Genomic DNA, 22,758 nt, shown 5'->3' with positions numbered 1-22,758 from the left:
CAAAGCAACAGCAAGTCAGAACTCCCATTTCTAAAGAATTCATTTTATGTATTCTGCTTATCTCAAGACTTGGTCAAACAGAAATGTGAAATATTCATATTCTGGCTTTAAAAATTATTGGTATCACTGACTTCAAATAAGCCTACAAATTTCCATGCATGAATAGGTAGTTTTCTGAACACACATCTTAACCTCAATCCAAAGGAGTGATTCACAACCCATTTGAACCTCTGTGGGGCCATGGACTATTATAAGGAATCTGTATAAGCACCATCTTCTGCCTGAATAAATAATATATCTTACAAATATTTATATACTATATTTCAACTGGATGTAGATTATGGTGTTACTAATAAAGACAAACTGATTTAAAAGCATTACTGATGGGTGCCTGGCTGGCTCAGCTAGAAGAACATATGACTCTTGATCTCGGGGTCATGAGTTTGAGCCCTACATGGGGTGTAGAGATTACTTTAAAAAAAAAATTTTTTTAAAGCATCACTGAAATCACAGCAGCTTTTTGTTATGTATTTTTTCATAAAAAAATACTAAAAATACAACTATCATCTTGTTGTGAGGAGTCTAATAATTTTTGGACCTTAAAAACAGTACACCTTATTAGAAAAGGTAAAGAAACACAAGCCTACATCCCATGAATCACAGATACCCAGCTGAAAGAGGAAAGGCAACAAACATAGACTCCACTTCTGTGGACACCAACTAAGTGCATTCTGGCAAAACTTTATAAGGTTTATATGTATATAATCTTAGAGGTGAATGCCTGTAATTCCACTTATCTGGCAGGTATGAGAGATCAAAACCTCATGTCCTTTGGTTAAGACAAGGGCTCTACTTGGATCCTAGAAAATATCTCCAGTTGTACACACTGTATTCTACACATTCTACTTTAAACCCTGGGAGCAGCCCTGTGGTTCCTGGTCTAAGTGCTAAGACACTGACATTACTGTTCGCTACAATTTCCCCCCGCAGGGTGACCACTTGTGATATGTTCTCTCAACTTCCTGCCTCAGAACTTACATGAGACTCATTCTGGAAACTCTTAATAAGAGTCTGCTCTCCAAACTCCCAAATCCCTGTTGGTTTGTCCTAATGAACAGCACTCTTATCTTCCCACCTCCCTACCTCAGAAGCCAAATAGTAGCTCATGCTACTATTTATTCATCAGCCCTGTTCCTCCTCCTAAAATCTGTCTTCCTTCACAGATGTCACTGGCCTGCCTAGACCAGCTCTTAACAACCAACTCTAAAGAGCTCCCTCTTCCAAAAGCCCAAAAGGCTATTCTATTGTTGTTTAAAACATACACAAACTATGGTTCCCTCCAGATTAGTTTTTGTTAAGACTGATATCATTTGGGGCGCCTGGGTGGCTCAGTTGGTTGGGCGACTGCCTTCGGCTCAGGTCATGATCCTGGAGTCCCAGGATCGAGTCCCACATCGGGCTCCCTGCTCAGCGGGGAGTCTGCTTCTCCCTCTGGCCCTCTTCCCTCTCGTGCTCTCTATCTCTCATTCTCTCTCTCTCAAATAAATAAAATCTTTAAAAAAAAAAAAAAAAAAAAAAGACTGATATCATTTGTATTCCTTGAGGAAAGAGCACGTGGATACCAGAGTGAAAGAAACCGAAGCATGCAGAAGGTCAAGAGAAAAGTCAATTTGGTAACAGTAATTTCTAAAAAAATTTTTTTAAAAATTTAAAAAGCAATAGATATTTGCATTTGTGTTCAACTAATTATACTACAGAAACAGAGGATAATAGCTATCCTCAAAGCCATTTTTTCCCTCAATCCTTAGAAATGACTAGGCTTTTACCTCCAGTGAATCCCTTACCCACACACTATATAGCAGGGTGTCTGGTTGGCAGCCAACCCAACAATGCCCCTTAGCAGAGAACTATGGAAACACAAGGGCCTACAGTGAGAGAATCGGACTGAGGCTCCAGCCCTCTGCTGTACCTGCTAACTTTACCCCAATAGCCACCACATCCCTTTCTTCCTCTACTGTGAAATGTACATATATGAACACACACACACACACACACACACACACACACACACACACTCTCTCTCTCTCTCTCTCTCTCTCTCTCTCTCTCTCTCACACACACACACACACACACACACAATGTGGAACACAAAGACATAAACAAGGAATTTTTTCTCCTATTAGCTATTAAACCAAAGTGAGAGCTGTTGGGAAAAAAAATTCTTCCCCAGAAAACTTCCTTCAAATTTGAGAACTAATTATTGGACCAGAGAGAGTACTGCTCAAAGAAAACATCTAATAAGCACTTGCTCAACTGTTGCAAATGTTGACAACTAAAATTTATAATAAGGTAGCTATTTAATTTATAGTCATCTCCACATCTCCTACCTAGAGTAATTCCCTTTTCTTATAAATTAGAACACTGTAAGGAAAAGTCCAGGAGCTACTCCTACCTAGAGTAATTCCCTTTTCTTATAAATTAGAACACTGTAAGGAAAAGTCCAGGAGCTACAAAAGTCCCAATGCCATTCTGGATTTTCCATGATTCCCAGCTTTTCAGAGAACGGGCAGTAGGAACTTTGAGGGAAAATGAGTTTTTAAGGCCAGAGTTATTCTTTCTTCCTACTCCCAACTCATTAGCTTAGAAATTGTAAAGATGTTGGGAGATCTCAGCTAAATGTTCACCACTCTGCCCTTCCCACCCAGCTTCCCAGTTCTATCCAGCCAGATAACCCATGTGAACCTGAGTTAGACTAAACCCTATGGAAACTACCCCAGAAGCAATCATCACTTGGAGGCCAGCAAGGAGTTGCCCTATATCAGTTCCCAACTTGTAAGTTTACCAATCTCTAGGAGGTCTATCCTAATTATGTGCTAACAAATAGTTTTCCTCCAATTTATTTATTTATTTTTTATTTTTTTTTAAGATTTTATTTATTCATTTGAGAGAGAGAGAGAGCACAAGAGGGGGAGAGGAAGAGGGAAAAACAGACTTTCTGCTGAGCCGGGAGCCCAATGTGGGGCTCAATCACAGGACCTGGAGACCACGACCTGAGCCAAAAGCAGACACTTAAACATTTGAGCCACCCAAGCGCCCCTCTAATTTCAAATTATAGTGGACAAAGGGAAGATAAAGAAGAAAAGACATTCATGAATAAGAAAATAATCTGTTGGGGCACCTGGATGGCTCAGTCAGTTAAGCCTCCAACTCTTGACTTTGGCTCAGGTCATGACCTTGGGGTTGTGAGATCAAGCCCCACATTGGGCTCCACGCTGCCTGTAACCTACTGGAGACTCTCTTTCCCTCTCGCTATGCCTCCCCCCCCCCCCCCCGCCCGTGTGTGCGCCCTTTCCCCCCCCCCCCCAAAAAAAGAAAACAATCTGTTTAGCTCTGCATGGAATCCATAGGCCATTTACTATGAATATAAAGGCCTCAAGTATAAGGGTTCAAGATCTGAAATTGCAATTGTTTCCTATTCTCTGTGACAATCAGCAACAGTTAAATCATCTCTCCTTTGACTCCTATTAAGGCTCCAGATTCCTGAGTCTGTAAGTCTTCCAAATGTAAAGGAATGAAGTTATAAAAGTCAGGGTTATGTAGCCCTCTGCCTTGGGCACTGTATCTAAAACTGTTTGAAACATTTAAGAGCAAGGCATTCCTAGAAGCTAACCCTTTGCCCCAGCCATGTCGGGGTGTTAGATCAATGAATCTGCAATGTTTCTTCCTAGAATGGGAGGCATCTCAGACTTCCAGGTTAATTTAGGTTAAAGAAGAAAAATAGGTATGTTGCACACAGCAAACTGGCCCTCATCCCATATATATTTCTTCTACTTTTTAACCCTATTACTGAGGTCTCCAAGCAAAGCAAACATTTCTCATAGAGACACACTGTTTATCTGGCAAAACTTAAGTGGGATGGGTATCACTCTGCTGTGTGCATTTTTTTAAATTCAATTAATTAACATAATGTATTATTTATTTCAGGGGTACAGGTCTGTGATTCATTTGTCTTATGTAATACCCAGTGCTCATTACAACACATACCCTCCCCGATGTCCATCACCCAGTTACCCCAACCCCCCACCCCCCCTCCCCTCCAGCAACCCTCAGTTTGTTTCCTAAGATTTAGAGTCTCTTATGGTTTGTCTCCCTGTGTGTATTTCTATTTTCCCTCCTGTGATGGTTAATTTTATGTGAACTTGGCTGAGCCAAGGAATACCTAAATATTTGGTCACAGATTATTCTGGGTGTGTCTGTGAGGGTATGTCTGATAAGATTAACATTTGAATAGGTAGACTAATTAGAGCAGATTGCTCTCCTCAATGTCAGTGGGCCTCCTCCAATCAGTTAAAGGCCCAACTAGAACAAAACATCTGACACTCCAGCTAGCAACGGAGAACTCCCCTTGCCTGTTTGAGTTAGGACATCGGGTCTTTTCCTGCCTTTGGACTCAAACTAAAACTGGCTTTTCAGGGCACCTGGGTAGCTCAGCTAAGTATCTGCCTCTGGCTCAGGTCATGATCTGAGGGTCCTGGGATCAAGCCCTGCACCAGGCTCCCTGCTCAGTGGGGAGTCTGCTTCTCCCACTCTCTCGTGCTCTTTGGCTCTCTCTCAAATAAATAAAATGTTAAAAAAAAAAAAAAAAAACAACTGGCTTTTCTTGGGTCTCAAAACTTCCACCAGCTTTTGCACTGGAATTTATACTACTGGCTCTCCTAGTGCTCAGGCCTTTGGAATCAGACTAGAACTACACCGTAAGATCTACTGACTGGCTGACTGGAGATCTTGAAACTTCTTAGCCTCCATAATCACACAAGCTAATTCCTTATAATAAATCTCTTTACACAGACAGACCAACACACACACACACCCACCCTTACTGCCTTATTGATTCTGCTTCTCTGGAAAACCTTACTACACTCCTTAACCTAAATTAACCTGGAATTCCAAGATACCTCCTAGGAAGAAACACTCACTACAGAATCATTAAGTGGAAAAGGTACAGGAAACAGCAAAAGGAGCCTCATGTCCTCTATCAGAGCAAAAAAAAGAAGAAAATTTCAGATAACTGAGACTGACCACTATTTGCTATTCTGTGTTTTAAAAAGGTAACTCCCTATCCAGTACTTACTTTCTGACCCTTTGTGAGCTACTCAGATCCTTTCTGGTTCTCTAGTTTTCTATTTGTAGTAAAAACACAACTGTTTGTCTGGCATCTCCAGGCTCTAACAGGGAGACAGTAATTTCTGGCTGTCATAATTTTTCTAAGACAGTGGACACTGTTCTACTTGAAAACTACAATGTGTTCCAACTTCAGCATGGCCTTTCTCCATCTATGCAGTGGCAATTAAATATTCAGAATATACCTCTCACCCCTCCCCCCCACCCAAGCTTCTTGACCCCAGTGCCCCCCACCCTCAAAACCAATGTGTAGTTTCAGGCTACACATCGATACCCACAGTAAATAGCTCACATTCTCCAAAGAAATGATCTCTGCAGAGGTATAACATGAGAGGCAGAGGAGAAAACATATTTTATTTCCTCTGGGCCTAACGTGAATCATACCTTATGGTCACAATTTTAGAGGCAGGCTGTTAATTCAGCAAGCCACTCTCCCACTGTCTCTCTTCCCTCCCCTACTTCTTTATCCTCTACCAAAGTACAAAGATATCTCTAACCCCCTTCCCTCGCCCATAAAACCAGTGTATGATAGTCAACAAAAACTGAGGAAAGACTCCTAGCCAAGAAAAACACTCACCAAAGAGTGGCCTTCTTGTTCAAATCATTCCAAACTATGAAGGGCTGATGTGACCAGACAAATGGAGCCCCGTCACCCTCTATGGTGCGCGAACAGTGGTTACATGCCCCCATCATTTCCTTTTGAGACTCTTAAGTTCCAACAACATTCTTGATCTTCTTCATTTATTCAACTTTAAACATTTAAATGCTTCAAAGAGCATGTGCATGTGCAATGAGACACTGTTAGGCTGAAAATAGAATGCCCACCTCTCCAAGGCCAAGCTGTTTCGGGCATGATCACAATAATCAGTTTGATACCAAGTACAACCAGAACCAAGCAGAACAGAAAGATTTCAGAGATGATAAAAGGGCTTAAAAAATTAAAATGAGACAATGTGAAATCTCAGTTCCTGAAGACCAATGAATTACTAAAAACAGTGAATTGGCTGCAGAAGCAGTAATAAAGTAATTCTATTTCTAAGGGAAATTATTTTAAGGTCCCCATGACAAAAGGCAGTAAACAATGAGTTGGGGGTCATTAAAGAAACCTCAGAACCAAAGATTTCAAATACCTGTCCTTCTGTGCCTGTATGCTGCCCAACTCATTTCCAAAAGGAAACCAGAATCAGATTCCCAACAACGAGATTCCTAAGACATGTCATGTTGGCTTCTGCAGAAACTGCACCTTGTGAAGTAGTCTTTAAAAATTGAAATGAGAAAATCAAAAGAGTACAATAATCAGCCACTTTCTCCTCCCCACTGTAACTTTTCTTTGATTTTGAGGATTCAAAACAAAACAATTAGTCTCAGATTCCTGAATTAATCTGATCTTGCTTTGTGGCTTATGTGGCCAAGAGTAGATGCTTTTGTACAATTAGAAGACTTTGTATCAGCAGGACTTTAGGACTGTGGTTCCACTGCATCTACTATAATTAAATACACTAATGGTAGGGTGGAAGTTAGAGAAGGAGGTGGAAACATCCACTACAAGAGAACATGACAGATAGTGGGACCCTAGCTAGACTGTAAGGTAAAGTGATTCTATTCTGGCAGGGGAAACCCACATAATCAAGTTTCACACTTATAAAAGTATCACTCTGAATTCAGGAATAAGAGGCATTTGGTTGTAGATACAATTCCATCTGCAGATACTAACTTTAAATTTAGAGAAGAAAAACACTCACTGCATTAATATTATGGGTTGGGGTTTCTTACGCAATTCCTAAATCCACCTACAGTTTTTTTTGTTTTGATACAATTGACAGCTGTGATAAGAAGACTACCACAGCCCTGGCTCAGATGCAGGCTTTAGCTTCAGAAAGTCCATCGGTCATGTAGTTGGCTGTCACTGCTGTATCTGTTGCTTGCAGAGGCCTCAGAGCTCTGAGTTTGCCGAGTAGAGTCCTCACCATTTAAGCTCTTCCTACATACAGGACATGTGTCATGCTGAAACAGAAAGATACCAGTCCATGTAAATAGCCTGACCTGAGCAGCTGGAAGTGCTAAACACTTTAAGAAACCCTGAGAGCTGGCAGTAGAAAAACAGAAAGGGCATGTATTCTCACACAGTGCACGCTGGACTCAAAGGTATAACACAGGACATCTTCCAAACAGAACTTTAAACAGAAATGACAAAATTCTAGGCCAGCAATTTAACAACAGCTACCACACATCACCAAACAGAACTAACCAGAAACAGTGATCTGGGGGCGCCTGGGCAGCTCAGTCGCTTAAGGGTCTGCCTTCAGCTCAGGTCATGATCTCAGGGTCCTGGGATGGAGCCCCACATCCAGGCTCCCTGCTCAGTGGGGAGCCTGCTTCTCCCTCTCCCTCTGCCCTTCCCAACAACACCCTCCCCCCACTTATGTGCTCTCTCTCAAATAAATAAAATCTTTTAAAAAGAAAGAAAGAGTGACCTGATATGGTCTAGAGCAGGGGTCAGCAAACTTTCTGTGAAGGGACTGGTAGTAAATATTTTAAACTTCACAGGCCATACCACCTGTGTCACAACCACTCAACTCTGCTGACACAGCACAAAAGTAGCCACAGACAACTGTAAACAAATGAGCGTAGCTGTGTTCCAAGAAAACTTCATTTACAAAAACAGGTGGCAGGCCCGAGACCTGTCGGCTGTGGTCTGGTAACCTCTGGTCAGAGAAGTTCTGACCTAACAGTGATCTACAAAATGGCAATGGCGCCAGTAGGAATTAGCCAGCGACTAAAATCTGCTCTGCTTGGCTCTCTATGAACCCTAAACCATCCCCCCACCCCGAGGAGATGTGACTGGCAGAGATGGCCCAAAACACATGACAGCTGTCTGTACTCACCAGTTCTAACCACGGTACAATACAACTGCTGTGGAAGAAGTGGTTGCAGGGTAACTGCCGGACTTCCTCTTCAACTGTGTAATCTTCTTTGCACACTGGACACTCTAAACCCATATCTGTTGGGAGGAAGAAATGCCTTCTAAAGTAAGCGAGCAAAAAGAAAGAAGAAAAAACTAGCCTACTGTCTTTTAACCAAAGGAATACCTACAGAAAAGATACAATTAAGTGCATGCTAGGTGGAGGAGGCAGGAAGCAGGAATTTTATTTCAAAATGGGGGAGGAGGTGGTAGTAGACAGGGACATGAATGGGTTTAAGTAAGGCCTACAGAAAAACTATGTAAGGTCTACTTTTCAATGTCAAGACTTGGAAAAAAATAAACCGGGGCTTAGATTATCTATTAAGTAAAACAGGAAAAACATCTTCCCGGACCTTCTGGCAATTTCTACTTAGTAAACACAAGCAATCTGTCCACCACAACCAAGGGATGCATCTCGGCAATCTTAGCAGCTCCCAGTCAGTGTCTCAAGCCACTGTTACCCTGCTATTTTCCACACTTCGCATCCTCTTTCAGAGTGGTTGTCCTAAAGCCCTCTGTACAGGTTGTTAATTAAAAGCTGTACCAGGAGGTGGTGCTGCAGAATTGCAAAGCCCAAGGATAGCTCAGGTTCCAAGTCAAGACAAGAAACACTCTTTATGAGGCAATGTCTACAAGCTAAATTGGGAGTATGAGGCAGCAAAGTCAGAGTTTCCCAAGTCTGGCTAACGATACCAGCTAGTGTCTCTCTCCAGTGGCCGGGGCGTGCTACATCCCCACAGCAGTCAAGGACCTGGAGTGAGTACCACCTAACAGATTTACTCCTTCCTCTCCACTCTTCCCTAACACCTTTACCTCAATTCTAGCTTTTATTTCTAAATAAAATTTAGGCTGTCTATTGGAACAGCCTCCCAGATAGTATCCTTGATCCTAGCCTTCAACCCTCCAAATTTACCTAAGCTTTGCAACCAGCTAATTTTCCCTAATACTAGCCTCATAGCCATTCCCAGCTCATCTTTACTTGGGATTCCCAGCTGGTACCTCAAAATCAACAAGTTCAAAATTAAAAAATATCACATCACTTCCATACCCAAACCAGGGCCTGCTCACAATTCTCCCACCCCTGATAGATGGATGGCAGCACCAGCTCTGCAGTTCCCAAGCTGCAAAACCTTGAGTCCTCTTTGACCCTTTTCCCTTTATCCTATTATGCAATCAGTGATAAAAGCCTTTCTTCAAAGCGATATTGAGTCTACCCTTCCGTCAGCAGTGCCACCATTACCTGCACCCCACCTAGATGTTGCAACAGCCCCTTAAATCCCTGCTTCTGCTTTCTTGGCCTTCCAGTCTATCTGAGATACTACCTCCAAACTAATCTTCCCTAAAGACCACCTAAATTCTTTCAATCCTCCACTTGGGGAACTATGAAACTTGCCTCCTATCTAAAATATCCAGCCCTTGGGGTGCCCGGGTGGCTCAGTAGTTAAGCATCTGCCTTCGACTCTGGTCCTGATCCCAGGGTCCTAGGATCCTGGGATCGGGCCCCTGCATCAGGCTCCCTGCTCCGCGGGAAGCCTGCTTCTCCCTCTCCCACTCCCTCTGCTTATGTTCCCTCTCTTGCTCTCTCTGTCAAATAAATAAATAAAATCTTTTAAAATATAAAATAAAGTAAAATAAAATATCCAGCCCTAACTACTCTGCCAGTTTCAAGGTCTACACAGACAAGGCCCCTTCCTAACCAGTCATGCCTCCCACTACCCCCAAACCAGATTCTATTTCAAGGCTAATAAATTCACTCTCCTTATACCTGATTCTGACACTATGTCCACGCTGACATTCTCACATTGGTTCATACTTTTCCTTGAACAGAATGACCTCTCTAAGATGGCCTATCCTGTCTTTAAAATCTTCTCCAACTTAAACTGGAATTTGTGGGGAAAGAAACTCTTAGTTCAAAATAATGCTCCTTGTCACTAAATTCCTTCAGTGCTTAAAAATAGTATCTGTCTCAAGTACCTAACTGTATCTGACAGTAAATATGAAACAAATTCCCATCCTCCCATTTTTTTTCTATCATCTGCTCAATACTGTTTTTTATACTCTTTTCTAATCATTTAGTTGAGTTTTGCTTCCCCTGGTAAGCTCGTCAAGAAATCAAGTCTTATCTTCTACCTCTTTGTTTCCTGCAAAGCACCTAGAAAAAGGACATGGTGGGTGTTGAGGAAATACTTGCTGGCTGATAAAAGAAATTCTCAGCTTTCAATATTTGCAGGCCCTGCTCCTGGGCCCCAGGGAATCTATATACTTGAACATTTACCAAGGTCAAAATGACTCCACAAAACCTCAAAGCATGGGTTCTACTTCTGCCCTGAGCACACACTGTATATCTACTTTGTTAAAAAAAATAGTAATAACCGGGATGCCCGGGTGGCTCAGTCGGTTAAGCGTCTGCCTTCGGCACGGGTCATGATCCCAGGATCAAGTCCCACATCGGGCTCCTTGCTTGGCGGAGAGCCTGCTTCTCCTTCTACCTGCTCTGCCTGCCGCCCCCCCTGCTTGTTCTCTCTCTCTGACAAAAAAATAAATAAAATCTTTAAAAAAAAAATTAGTAATAACCAAAAAGGAGCATTCCAAAACATAAAGATAAGAAAAACAAAAAAGGGGCGCCTGGGTGGCTCAGTTGGTTAAGCGACTGCCTTCGGCTCAGGTCATGATCCTGGAGTCCCGGGATCGAGTCCCACATCAGGCTCCCTGCTCAGCAGGGAGTCTGCTTCTCCCTCTGACCCTCTTCCCTCTCGTGCTCTCTATCTCTCATTCTCTCTCACTCAAATAAATAAATAAAATCTTAAAAAAAAAAAAAAAGAAAAACAAAAAAACCTCCCTCATTTCCATAAGATTAAAGTCATATAGATTTGCACATACTAAAAACATAAGATAAAGTCTGTAACTTTCTGGACTGTCCTTTGTCAGACTAATTTGCAACTATATTAAAAACAGGGGCACCTGGCTGGCTCAGTCAGTACAGTATGCAACTCTTGACTTCAGGGTCATGAGTTTCAAGCCCCACATTGGACATGGAGCCTACCTCAAAACAAACAAACAAAAAAACATATAACCCTTCACCAAATGATTTTTCCTTGGAGCTCTCTCTTCTTCATGAAAGACAGTGCAACCCCAGCAACTGTCCTTAGGCTTGACTAAAACTCTCTTCCTTTTTCTGCATCGACATGACTAACCCTAATGAAAAGGTAGGCATGTTCCATATATGACACCCCGGTAGGAATTTGGGGAGTGCTATAGCTTTAACTGAAGATCCTTAGTATAGGAAGGTGCTGGGATTTTGAACAGAGATCAGAAGCTGACAGATTAAGTACAGAACTGAACCTACCAACTTGTTCCTGAGTTACTGTCACTGTTGGAAGAGATGTGATCTTTTCCTTGTCAGCTGGGGGAGGCCCCGTGTTTTCCAGTTGTCCTAAAAGCTACAAAAAAAGGAAAAAGAAAAAGAAGGAGAAGTGGCAGATATCCCACTATCCCTGGGGAGGGAGCTGCTCCAGCTGAGAACAAACAGTGCATATATTAGAAATGTTAGTTGCTCTTATTTCTGCAGGGCTCTGAGAGGCTTGGGTTTCCCCCTTTCCTGCTGCCAGAACACTCATAATTCCTTTACAATTTCAGAGTGACATGAATATAAGTCTACAGACAAACCTATCATTGCAAGGTCCACCTCCAGGCATAAAGCAACTTCAGAGGCAGCATAAGCGTTGTGATGTCAGGAATAAAACTACAACTGAACAAAAGGTAATACTTAATTGGTCTAAAAATTTCATTCTGCTGGAAGAAAAAAAGGGTGGGAATATGGAAAGTAGCATAAAGTACGCCAAGAAATAGGAAATAGGTAAATTACTGCCTATGAGAAGATTTGGATATAAATGACATGCTTTCTATTCTCAGCAATCCACAAGGGAAATGAAAAACCAATTAAATTAAAATAAACATAAATAAGTGGAAGCAATTACACATGGCATGGGAATACCTTTTTCTCTGCTTCCTTCCCCTACTTTGCTCCATCTAGCAGAAATCCCTGCTTCAACATGTGAGGAGACCCTCCTTTTTTGTGAAGCACCTGTTAATAGGATCCTTATAGGACTGAACAAGAGGCCAAAAATACAAAATACTGCTTGTTACAGGAGAAGTCTTTTCTTCCTATGGAGGTGAAGTCATCTTCTAGAAAGTCCCTAGGACCTAGAAGGTACATGGATGCTAAACTAAACCCATAAGCCATTTATCCCTTCAGTAAAATGGAAACCCACAAGCTCAAAATATTAGGGAAAGCAGAGTGACTGCCATTTCAGAAAGTAGCAGAAGGAAAGCAGGAAGCCTGTGGAACCATGAGACACACTGAACAGACACCCTCAAAAGGCAGCTCCTCACCTGGGTTACAATGGCATCAAGCCCTGTTTGACCCCAGGCATAGTCCCCAGGGTTGGAGTGCAGCATCCCGCTCCTATACGTGAGATGAGACAGACAGCATTAGATGGAGTGACCAGGCTCTGCCTTACACCACAGAAAAAACTGGCAGATCCTGCTCTCTCTCAGAGCTGGAAAGTCACTACTTCTCTAAAATCAAGTGGCAAAGAATTTCTCAATATTTTTAAGGTCAAACAGATTATCTGGAAGTAGTCTCTTATTCTCTTAAGTAAGGAATTTTTACTTAATCAAATAGAACATAAAATGTGAAGCTACCTAAAATACCACATGACACACCAGAGCAAAAAGAGTGACTCCTTGCCTATTGGCTAAGAAAAGTTTGTCTGCTAACTGTGCCATTTACAGTAAACATAGATGGAGCTGCTTTTTAAGGAGCGTTTTCCCTTTGTGACTGACCAAAATCTATAGCAGACTTCCTTCATTCTAAGAGGCTGCCCATGGTCCTCGACAATGAGGAGCTTTCAAGTAGAAAAACAGCCACAGCAGTCTCTCTGAATCACAACTTAGAACAATTACAAAAGGGACTCGGCAGCACCTCTCTCTGGAGCTGCCGGTGCACTACCCCGGATGACAGATGTCCAGACTCTTTGGCTAGAACATGTTAAAAAGAAACGAGAGGCTGGAAAATAGGGTAACTGTGTGGAAGGACTGAGGTCCCTCTGAGCAAAGGAGCCTTCTGGGGCAGAGTGAGAAGTGGCATGTAATTGTCCAGAAGAGAGGAAATTCCATCTTAACCCCTACCGTACTTAAGCGTCACTCTGATCCTGAATTACAGTCTTTGTTTCTTCTGACAAACCTTCTTACTTTGAGAAAAGGAAGTTAAGCAACATGTTTTTAATTTCAGAAATTCTGAAGGAATAACATCTTCCCGTATGATCTAGAAAAGAAACCTGTAGTCCAGATACCAGGCCTGGCGGGGACCATCTCATTTCCCTCTCAATACAACTCTCAAACCAGAATATGAACCAAAACTGACACGTCCAGTGCCTGCACACCCTGGGGGACCAGGACAGCCCTCAGGAGACTGAGCAATAAAAACTAAGTTCTGATTAAGTTTGGGCTCAGCAAATAAAAGCAATCTAACAGTCTGCGAATCAAATCTTTATACTCACCTATGCAGCTCCTGCTCTTTGTCGCAGTGGTACAGATACCTAACATGCTGCAACTCCAGCAAAGTAAGACAGAGGGCAATTAGTTACTTACCAGGAAAAAGGATGTGAGGATCCAGGAACTGCAGAACTTGCAAAGAATCCTGTAAAGATCTGTTGTATTATTCTGTTGGAGGAAAAAACAATTAGGTAAGACAACAGACTAATGAAAAGTATCCTACAGGTATCTGTGGCTGACCCATCACTGACTACTTCTTCAAACCACCATGGGATTTCACTAACCATTATACAGTAGATAATGGCAGAAATCAGTCGGCTACCTGGTAAAGTGCTATTCTGCTATTATGGCTATCTTGCTGACCTCTACAATCTTATGTATTAAAAGATTTTTTGTGAATTAGGCTCAAAAGGGACTGGTTACATGGTGTAGTTTTCACACTATGTTCCTTGGATGCCTGGCAGCAGCATGAGGCTGAAAGGGATGCTAAATCAACGGGATTTGGGCCCATCCTTTAACAACAGTAGTTCCATTTTTATATGTTTTACCCATTGGGTTTCTGTGTAAGATATTATTCAAAGAGCCCTATAAAAATTTTTTTGAGAATAATCCCATTTTACCAACATTTATCAACATGCTATATTAGCCCTCAAAAGGTGTTCCAATTGCCCATAACACAAACACATTCAAACACACACACACCTAACACTTGTCATTCTGAACACTTAGGATGGCACATCTACCCAGTCCTTTATATTAGTGAGTTGATCTTTGTTACCCAAAGAGATAATGGGCAAAAGAAAAAGACCGAAGAAATTTTTCTCCTAGATCTCTTGTTTTGTGAATGATATGCACTTTTTTCCTACATTTGCTGAGATATAATTGACATGATATGTACTTTTAACCCCCTGGTTCCCACTTTATTAGGCCAATCAATATAATAACGGCAGTAGCCAATATTAGACTCTCCCTATTCCTCAAGTTCAACAATAGCTAACTACACTATGTGTTTTAAAATATGTCCACAAAAAAATGTCCATAAATTATTTTATGATCCTCCTATGAGTGTAAGCTTAGTGGCTTAATTCTTTTTTTTTTAATTGAGGTATAATTCACATGAACATTCTATTAGTTTCAGGTTACAACATAATGATTCGTTGTTCGTATATACTGTAAATGACCACCACAATAAGACTAGTTAACATTCATCACCATACATAGTTACAGAATTATTTTCTTGTGATTACAACTTTTAAGATCTACTTTCTTAGCAACTTGCAAATATGTAATATATTATTAACTATAATACTGTAGTTACCTATAATTAACTGTAATGAACTATAATATCTTTACAGTTTTGATTTCCATTCTCCTGATGATACAGTCACCATGCTGTACATTACATCCCCACTACTTATAACTAGAAGTTTGTACCTTTGGAACCCCTTCTATTTTGCTCACACCCTACCCACTACCTCTGGCAACCACCAATCTATTCTCTTTATCAATAAGCTTTTTTCTTTAAATTAAAATTCCACATATAAGTGAGATCATATGATACTTATCTTTCTCTGTCACAATGTCCTTAAGGTCCATCCATGTTGTTGCAAATGGCAAGTTTTTTGTTTTTTTTTTTTTTTTTGCCAAGTAATATTCCAGTGTGTGTGTGTTTGGTGTATATTTATACAAATCTACAAATCACATTGTCTTTATCCATTATCCATCAGTGGACACTTAGGTTGTCTTCATGTCTTGGCTATTATAAGTAATACTGTAAGGAACACAGGGTTGTAGATATCTTTTTGAATTAAGGTTTTTATCTTTAGATAAATACCCAGAAGTGGAATTGCTGGGTCATATGGTAGTTCTATTTTTATTTCTTGAGGAACCTCCATACTGTTTTCCATAGTGGGTGCACCAATTTACATTCCCACCAACAGTTCACGAGGGTTTCCTTTTCTTCACATCCTCCCCAACACTTGTTACTTGTCTTTTTGATAACAGCCATTCTAACAGGTGCGAGGTGACATTTATCGTTTTGATTTATATTTCCCTGCACAGTTTCATGTACATTTTGGCCATGTGTGTATCTTCTTCAGAAAAACTGCTATTCAGATCTTCTGATCCATTTTTTAACCAGATTGGTTTTCTTTTTTTGGTACTGCATTACATGAGTCCTTTATATATTTTGGCTATTAACCCCTTATCAGATTTGCAAATTCTCCCATTCAATAGGTTGCCTTTTCATTCTGTTGACAGTTTCCTTTGTTGTGCAGAAGCTCTTTAGTTTGTTAGTCTATTTTTGCTTTTGTTGCCTTTACTTTTTTTTTAATTTTTATTGTTATGTTAATCACCATACATTACATCATTAGTTTTTGATGTAGTGTTCCATGATTCATTGTTTGTGCATAACACGCAGTGCTCCACGCAGAATGTGCCCTCTTTAATACCCATCACCAGGCTAACCCATCCCCCTACCCCCCCCTCCCCTCTAGAACCCTCAGTTTGTTTTTCAGAGTCCATCGTCTCTCATGGTTCATCTCCCCCTCCGACTTACTCCCCTTCATTCTTCCCCTCCTGCTATCTTCTTCTTTTTTTCTTAACATATATTGCATTATTTGTTTCAGAAATACAGATCTGTGATTCAACAGTCTTGTACAATTCACAGTGCTCACCATAGCACATACCCTCCCCAATGTCTATCACCCAGCCACCCAATCCCCCTCCCACCCCCCACCACTCCAGCAACCCTGTTTGTTTCCTGAGATTAAGAATTCCTCATTTCAGTGAGGTCATATGATAAATGTCTTTCTCTGATTGACTTATTTCACTCAGCACAACACCCTCCAGTTCCATCCACATCGTTGCAAATTGTTGCCTTTACTTTTGAAGTCAGATCCAAAAAATCATTACCAGACAGATGTCAAAGAGGTTATTGCTTATGTTCCCCTCTAAAAGGCTTATGGTTTCAGGTCTTATATTCAATTCATTTCGAGTTAATTTTTATGTATGGTGTAAGATAGTGGTCCAGTTTCCCCAACATCATTTGTTGAAGAAACTGCCCTTTCCCCATTGTATATTCTTGGCTCCTTTGAGTTTTTTTTTTTTTTTAAGATTTTTATTTATTTATTTGACAGAGAGACACAGCGAGAGAGGGAACACAAGCAGGGCGAGTGGCAGGCAGAGGGAAAGGGAGAAGCAGGCTTCCCACGGAGCAAGGAGCCCGATGTGGGGCTCGATCCCAGGACCCTGGGATCATGACCTGGGCTGAAGGCAGACGCTTAACCGACTGAGCCACCCAGGCACCCCTCCTTTGAGTTTATTTCTAAGCTCTCTATTCTTTTTTTTTTTTTTTTTAAAGATTTTATTTATTTATTTGAGAGAGAGAGAATGAGAGACAGAGAACACGAGAGGGAAGAGGGTCGGAGGGAGAAGCAGACTCCCTGCTGAGCGGGGAGCCCGATGTGGGACTCGATCCCGGGACTCCAGGATCATGACCTGTGCCGAAGGCAGTTGCTTAACCAACTGAGCCACCCAGGCGCCCTCTAAGCTCTCTATTCTGTTCCATTGATTTAGGTGTCTGTTTTAAGCCAATACCATACTGTGACTTACTTCTTAAAAATGGAATATGGCTGGATAATCTGTGACTTCCAATTTTAGGTCATAAAGAGCACTGTGCTCTCTCTTGAATCACTTTCTTTGGAAAAGTGCCATGTCAAGCAGTCCGGTAAAAGCCCACATGACAAGCCTCCTCCCAATAGCCAGAACAAACTTGCCAGAATATGAGTAATTCTCAGTTAATCCTTCAGATGACTTCAATACTAGCCAGAATCTTGACTAAAAGCTCCTAAGACACTGGGCCAGAACCACCTAGCTAAACTGCCCCAAATTCCTGACCTAGTGAACTTATGAGATAAATAACATTTGTTATTTTCAGCCACTAAGCTCTAGTATAACCTGTTACACAGCAATAGATAACTAATTCAGATTCTGATACCTCAAAGTGGGTTCTGTTACAATAACAACCTAAAATGTGGGAAAAGATTTAGAACCCAATAGAAGGTAAAAGTTGGAAGGACTCTGAGAAGAGTATCTGAAAGTTTGAAGAGCCTTGAAGAAATAGTAGAAGTATGATGGCCTTTGAGGAATTTACGGTTGAGAACTTAAGTGAGAAAAATCTTCTTGGAAACTGGAGGGAAAAGGGATCCTTGTTATGTAGTAGCAAAAGTTGTTGCCTGTCATAACACGTAAAGCAGAAGCTGTGGCTCATGAACTAGGGTAACAGTCTCGCTAACAAGATGTCCAGACAAGAATGCTAAAGGTATCTCTTAGCTTCTTCTTGCTGCTTACATTAAAATGCAAGAAGAGAAGGATAAATTAAAGGAAACAATAGTTTATTTTTTTAATTTTTTAAAAAGTAATTTCTACACCCAACACAGGGCTCAAACTCACACCCTGAGGTCAAGGGTCACATGCTCTTCCGACTGAACCAGCCAGACACCCCTATGGGGAAAGATAGTTAAATAAAAAGGGAGTCAAGACTAAATAATTCTGAAAATTCCCTGCCTCTCCAGATGGTAAATGATACTAAAATTAAGAAATGGCTTCCAAGGGAAGATCAAATCCATGGCACTACCGAAAGAAAATGGTTAACAAGGAAGCCTAGAATGCGGCTATAAAAATTCTTTGTTAAGACCTCAGAAAGATCTATATAGCCTAAAGAACTACTCAGTTAAACAAATGGGCTTCCAAGAAGCGTAAGGGTATTATTAGTCCCCAAGGGCTGCCATAACAAATTCCCACAAACTATATGGTTTAAAAAGAAAGAAATTTAAGAAGTTTTAGAAGCAAGAGTCTAAAATCAAGATGTTGTTAGGGTTAGTTCCTTCTGGAAGCTCTGAAGGAAAATCTGTTCCATGCCCCTCTTCTAGGTCATGGTGTTCCTAGCAATCTTTCCTGTTTCTTGGCTTGCAGACACATTACTCTAATCTCTGCCTCGGTCTTCAGGTGATTTTCTTTCCTGTATCTTCTGTGTCCAAATTTCTCTAAGAATACCAGCCACTGCAGTTGGGCCCACTCTAACCCAATCTGATCTCACCTTAACTTGATTACATCTGTAAAGACCTCATGCCAAATAAAGTCATATTCACAGGTAGTGGGGGTTAGGACCTGAACATATCTTTTTGGAGGATAAAATTCTATCCACTGCAAGAATTGTCCCTCAGCAATCCCAGCAGAAGCCCAAGGGAGAAAGGAGATTTTCTGGAAGGGATCTGTGGGTGTGGCTTTTGTTTATGGCAGGAATCTCAGTAACATTCACAGGAGACCCTAAGTTTTATTTTATTTTTTAAAGATTTTATTTATTTTTTGACAGAGAGACACAGTGAGAGAGGGAACACAAGCAAGGGGAGTGGTAGAGGGCGAAGCAGGCTTCCCAGGGAGCAAGGAGCCCAATCATCCCAGGACCCTGGGATCATGACCTGAGCCGAAGGCAGACGCTTAACGACTGAGCCACCCAGGCGCCCCAAGAGACCCTAAATTTTAAAAAGAAACACTGCGGGGGGCACCTGGGTGGCAAAAAAAAAATAAAAAGAAACACTGCCCGGTTACACTAAAAGGTATAGAGGGAAAACAAAATGAAAAGAAGCCTCTTGGGCCCTCAAAATTCTACTGGCGAGAAGCGGACTAAGAAAACTATGCAGCTGCAAATCTGGACTACTTTTCATGGAAAAGATAACTCAGAGGCTGAAACCAAGAGCCTAGAAGGAGGAAACATGAGCCACCAGAGCAGCATTCCTGCGCAAAAGAACTAAGTCCTAATCAAGAAACTTCCAACATTTATCCAGATAAAATCAGAACTGCTATGAATCAGTATGACTTCTTTGTGCCTCCCATTTTCTCCCTTTTTAAATAGGAATCTCTATACCTGTTTAGTACATGCCTGTCCCATCACTGTGTGTTGGGTATGTGAGGGGCAGAAAACTTGTTTCTTTAATTTATAGGTGTTCACATCAAAAAAAGTTGTACTTGCGGAACTATAACCAAGGAGCCTCATCCACACTAGGACCTAACAACCTGGATTTCAAGTTGATGCTATAAAGGGACAAGGCTTTAGGTGGGTGTTGGGAGGATGTGAGTATATTTTGCACATGAGAGAATCGTAAGTAATTTGTGGCCAGAGGGTGAAATACGGTAGTTTTAAAATATGTCTACAAGTTAATACTCCTCCCTTCAAGAGGTGGAGTTTAATTCTTCTCCCCTTGAATGTGGGCTGGACCTAGAGACCCACTTCCTACAGATAAAATATGGCCGAAATGACAGTATTTGGCTTCCAAGATCAGGATATAAAAGGCATTATGCTTTCCTTCCTTTTCCTTTCTCTCTCATATCACTTTACACTGGGGAAGCCAGCTATCAAGTCATGGGGACACTGAAAGAGCCCTATGCAGAGGTCCACATGGTAAGGAATTAAGGCCTCCTGCCAACAGCCACGTGAGTGACTTATCTTGGAAGTAGATCCTCCAGCCCCAGTTAAGTGTTTGGATGCCTGCAGCCACAGCTGACATTTTGATTATAATCTCATGAAACCCTTTACCAGAACCACCTAGCTAAGCTGCTCCCAAATTTCTGACCCTCAGAAACTGTGAGAAAATAAATGTCTGTTGCTATATGCTGCTAAATTCCAGGGTAATGTGTTACACAGCAATAAATAATATACCCTCCTTGCTTGCTACTAGCTAGAAGAGCAAATTACCACATGCTTGAACCAACCAGTAAGTAATGGCAATAATTAACTTTGAGAAAGAGCCTAGTTCCTGGCTCTAAAGCTGACCCTATATAAATGCTTGGAGTTGCCTTGCCAGGGCTGCCTTGGCTGATGAGCTGCTGATTCCCCTCTTTTGGCTGCTTACTCCCTGGAAGTCAGATGCTGGTTCCACATCTCTGCAGCAGAAACAAAGAAAGGCTGCTCAGGGTGGACTCAGTACGTGTAAGAGTTATTGTGAGGAGATTATCTTCAGCTGATACATGCAGTACTTACAATGAACTTTCTTATTGTTAAAAACATAAAATCTTGGGGCGCCTGGGTGGCTCAGTGGTTAAGCGTCTGCCTTCGGCTCAGGTCATGATCCCGGGGTCCTGGGATCGAGCCCCACATCGGGCTCCCGGCTCTGCAGGAAGCCTGCTTCTCCCTCTCCCTCTCCCACTCCCCCTGCTTGTGTTCCCTCTCTCGCTGTGTCTCTCTCTGTCACAGAAATAAATAAAATCTTTACCCAAAAAAAAAAAACAAAAACCAAAAACATAAAATCTTGTCTTGTTAAAGTAATAGGTAGATAAAAGAGGGTTGGGTGGGAGGGTGATGTGTGTATTTAACCCACAGAAGAGAAAAATCAATCCACACAGTCTGGAGGGGAAGACATATGCTAAGACCAGATTAAGAGTCTTCATCCAGTTTCCAGAACTGTACTCTCTCTAGGTTTTCCTCTTTGTTCCTTGGTTGTCCTTTGTCGTCTCTGTTTATTCCTCTTTTATCTTCCAAACTTCTAATCAATCAGGGCCTAGGGCTCAATTCTCTGAGCTCTTCTATTTTCTTTCTTGACTCTTGGCAATTTCACCTGTTTTGTTTTGTTTTTTTAATTTACTTATTTGACAGAGAGATAGAGCCAGAGAGCACAAGTGGAGGGAATGGCAGAGGGAGAGGGAGAAGCAGGCTCCCCACTGAGCAGGGAGTCCGTTGCAGGGCTCGATCCCAGGACCCTGGGATCATGACCTGAGCCAAAGGCAGACGCTTAACCATCTGAAGCACCCAGGTGCCCCGATTTCACCCAGTCTTATATACAAGCCACATTTCCAAATTTTAACTCCACCCAAGACCTCTGCCTACTCAACCTCAACGCCTGAATGTGTAATAAGCACCTCACACTTATTGTGTCCCAAACTGAACTCTTAAATCTTCTCCCCCATATCTGTTCCTCCTAGTGTTCCCCATTTCAGTTGATGGTGACTCCATTTTTCAAGCTGCTCAGACCAAAACCTTAGGGCATTCTTAACTCTTTTTTTTTTTCATCCACAACTCTTCTTTGTGTTACACCTCATATCCAGTTTGTCAGCAAATCATATTATGCCCACTGTCAAACTATATGTAGAATCCAATCATTTTTCATTGCCCTTATCCAAGCTACTAGCATCTCTAGCTTAGATTAATGCAACAGCCTCTTAAATGGTTTCTCTGCTTCTGCCCTTGCCCCTGTACCCCCTGCAGTCCCCCATTCTATTCCAACATAGCAGTTAGAATCATCATTTTGAGACTGAAGGGAGACCATGTCATTTCTCTGCCCTAAACTTTCCACTGGGTTTCCACTGCACTCAGAATAAAAGCTCTTTCAGTAGTCTACCAGGCTCTACATGATCTAACACTCTCTCCCCCATCCCCACACCCAGCCAACTTCTCTGTGACCGCATCTCCTACTATTCCCCCTCACTTATTCTGCTCTAACTGGCCTCTCCTTTTTGGCACATTCCTAGCTCATTCCCTCACTTCGTTTACGTCTATTCAAATGCCTTCTCAATAAGGTCTTAGCTGACTATACTTTTTGAAACTTCACTTCTCCCATACTCCCTAATCTCCCTTCTCTGCCTTTTTTTCCCCATAGCATTTACTACTGCTTAACAGCCTATTGATTTAACTTATTTTGGTTGTCTGACTTTCCCCTTATAAAGCTCCACAAGGGCAATCAACTTTTGACTGTTTTGTTCACTACTGTACAGTCAATACCTGGAATAATACCTGGCAAAGTAATATACAAATGTTTGTTGAATTAATTAAAAGACCCCAAGAGGGGGCCCAGAAATACACTGAAAGACACATATAATCTATTAAGATAAAAAAGGGGGATGATAAAGTAGGTACAGTACAATTCTCATTTCAATTATATAGATGTAGATATCATATTTAAAAAGTTCCACAAGATTATGCATCAGGGTATAACTGTGGCTATTTCTGGGTAATGTTGCCTTTTTAATACAAAACAAAACAAAACAAAAAACCCTAATATTTTTAA

General features: G+C 41.5%; 1 protein-coding gene across 1 annotated transcript in view; it reads right to left on the bottom strand.

Moving 5' to 3' along the window:
• Positions 1 to 5,905: 5,905 nt before the first annotated feature.
• The window catches only part of RNF115 (ring finger protein 115), a 65,074-nt gene continuing 48,221 nt past the window's right edge, over positions 5,906 to 22,758 (bottom strand). Inside the window, exons 5-9 of the mRNA XM_025858460.2 lie at positions 13,796 to 13,867; positions 12,536 to 12,608; positions 11,490 to 11,583; positions 8,067 to 8,182; positions 5,906 to 7,185 (exon numbers count right to left, since the gene is read on the bottom strand). Of these exons, the coding sequence (XP_025714245.1) occupies positions 7,054 to 7,185; positions 8,067 to 8,182; positions 11,490 to 11,583; positions 12,536 to 12,608; positions 13,796 to 13,867 (487 nt within the window). The 3' untranslated portion in view covers positions 5,906 to 7,053. The remainder of the gene's footprint in view (positions 7,186 to 8,066; positions 8,183 to 11,489; positions 11,584 to 12,535; positions 12,609 to 13,795; positions 13,868 to 22,758) is intronic.

This window comes from Callorhinus ursinus, unplaced genomic scaffold (assembly GCF_003265705.2).
Source record: "Callorhinus ursinus isolate GAN/ISIS: 27379988/994484 unplaced genomic scaffold, GSC_fseal_2.0 scaffold121, whole genome shotgun sequence".
In the NCBI taxonomy this organism is placed as follows: domain Eukaryota; kingdom Metazoa; phylum Chordata; class Mammalia; order Carnivora; family Otariidae; genus Callorhinus; species Callorhinus ursinus.
The sequence above is the reverse complement of the archived record's forward strand: the minus strand, read 5'-3'. Positions and strand labels throughout refer to the sequence as shown.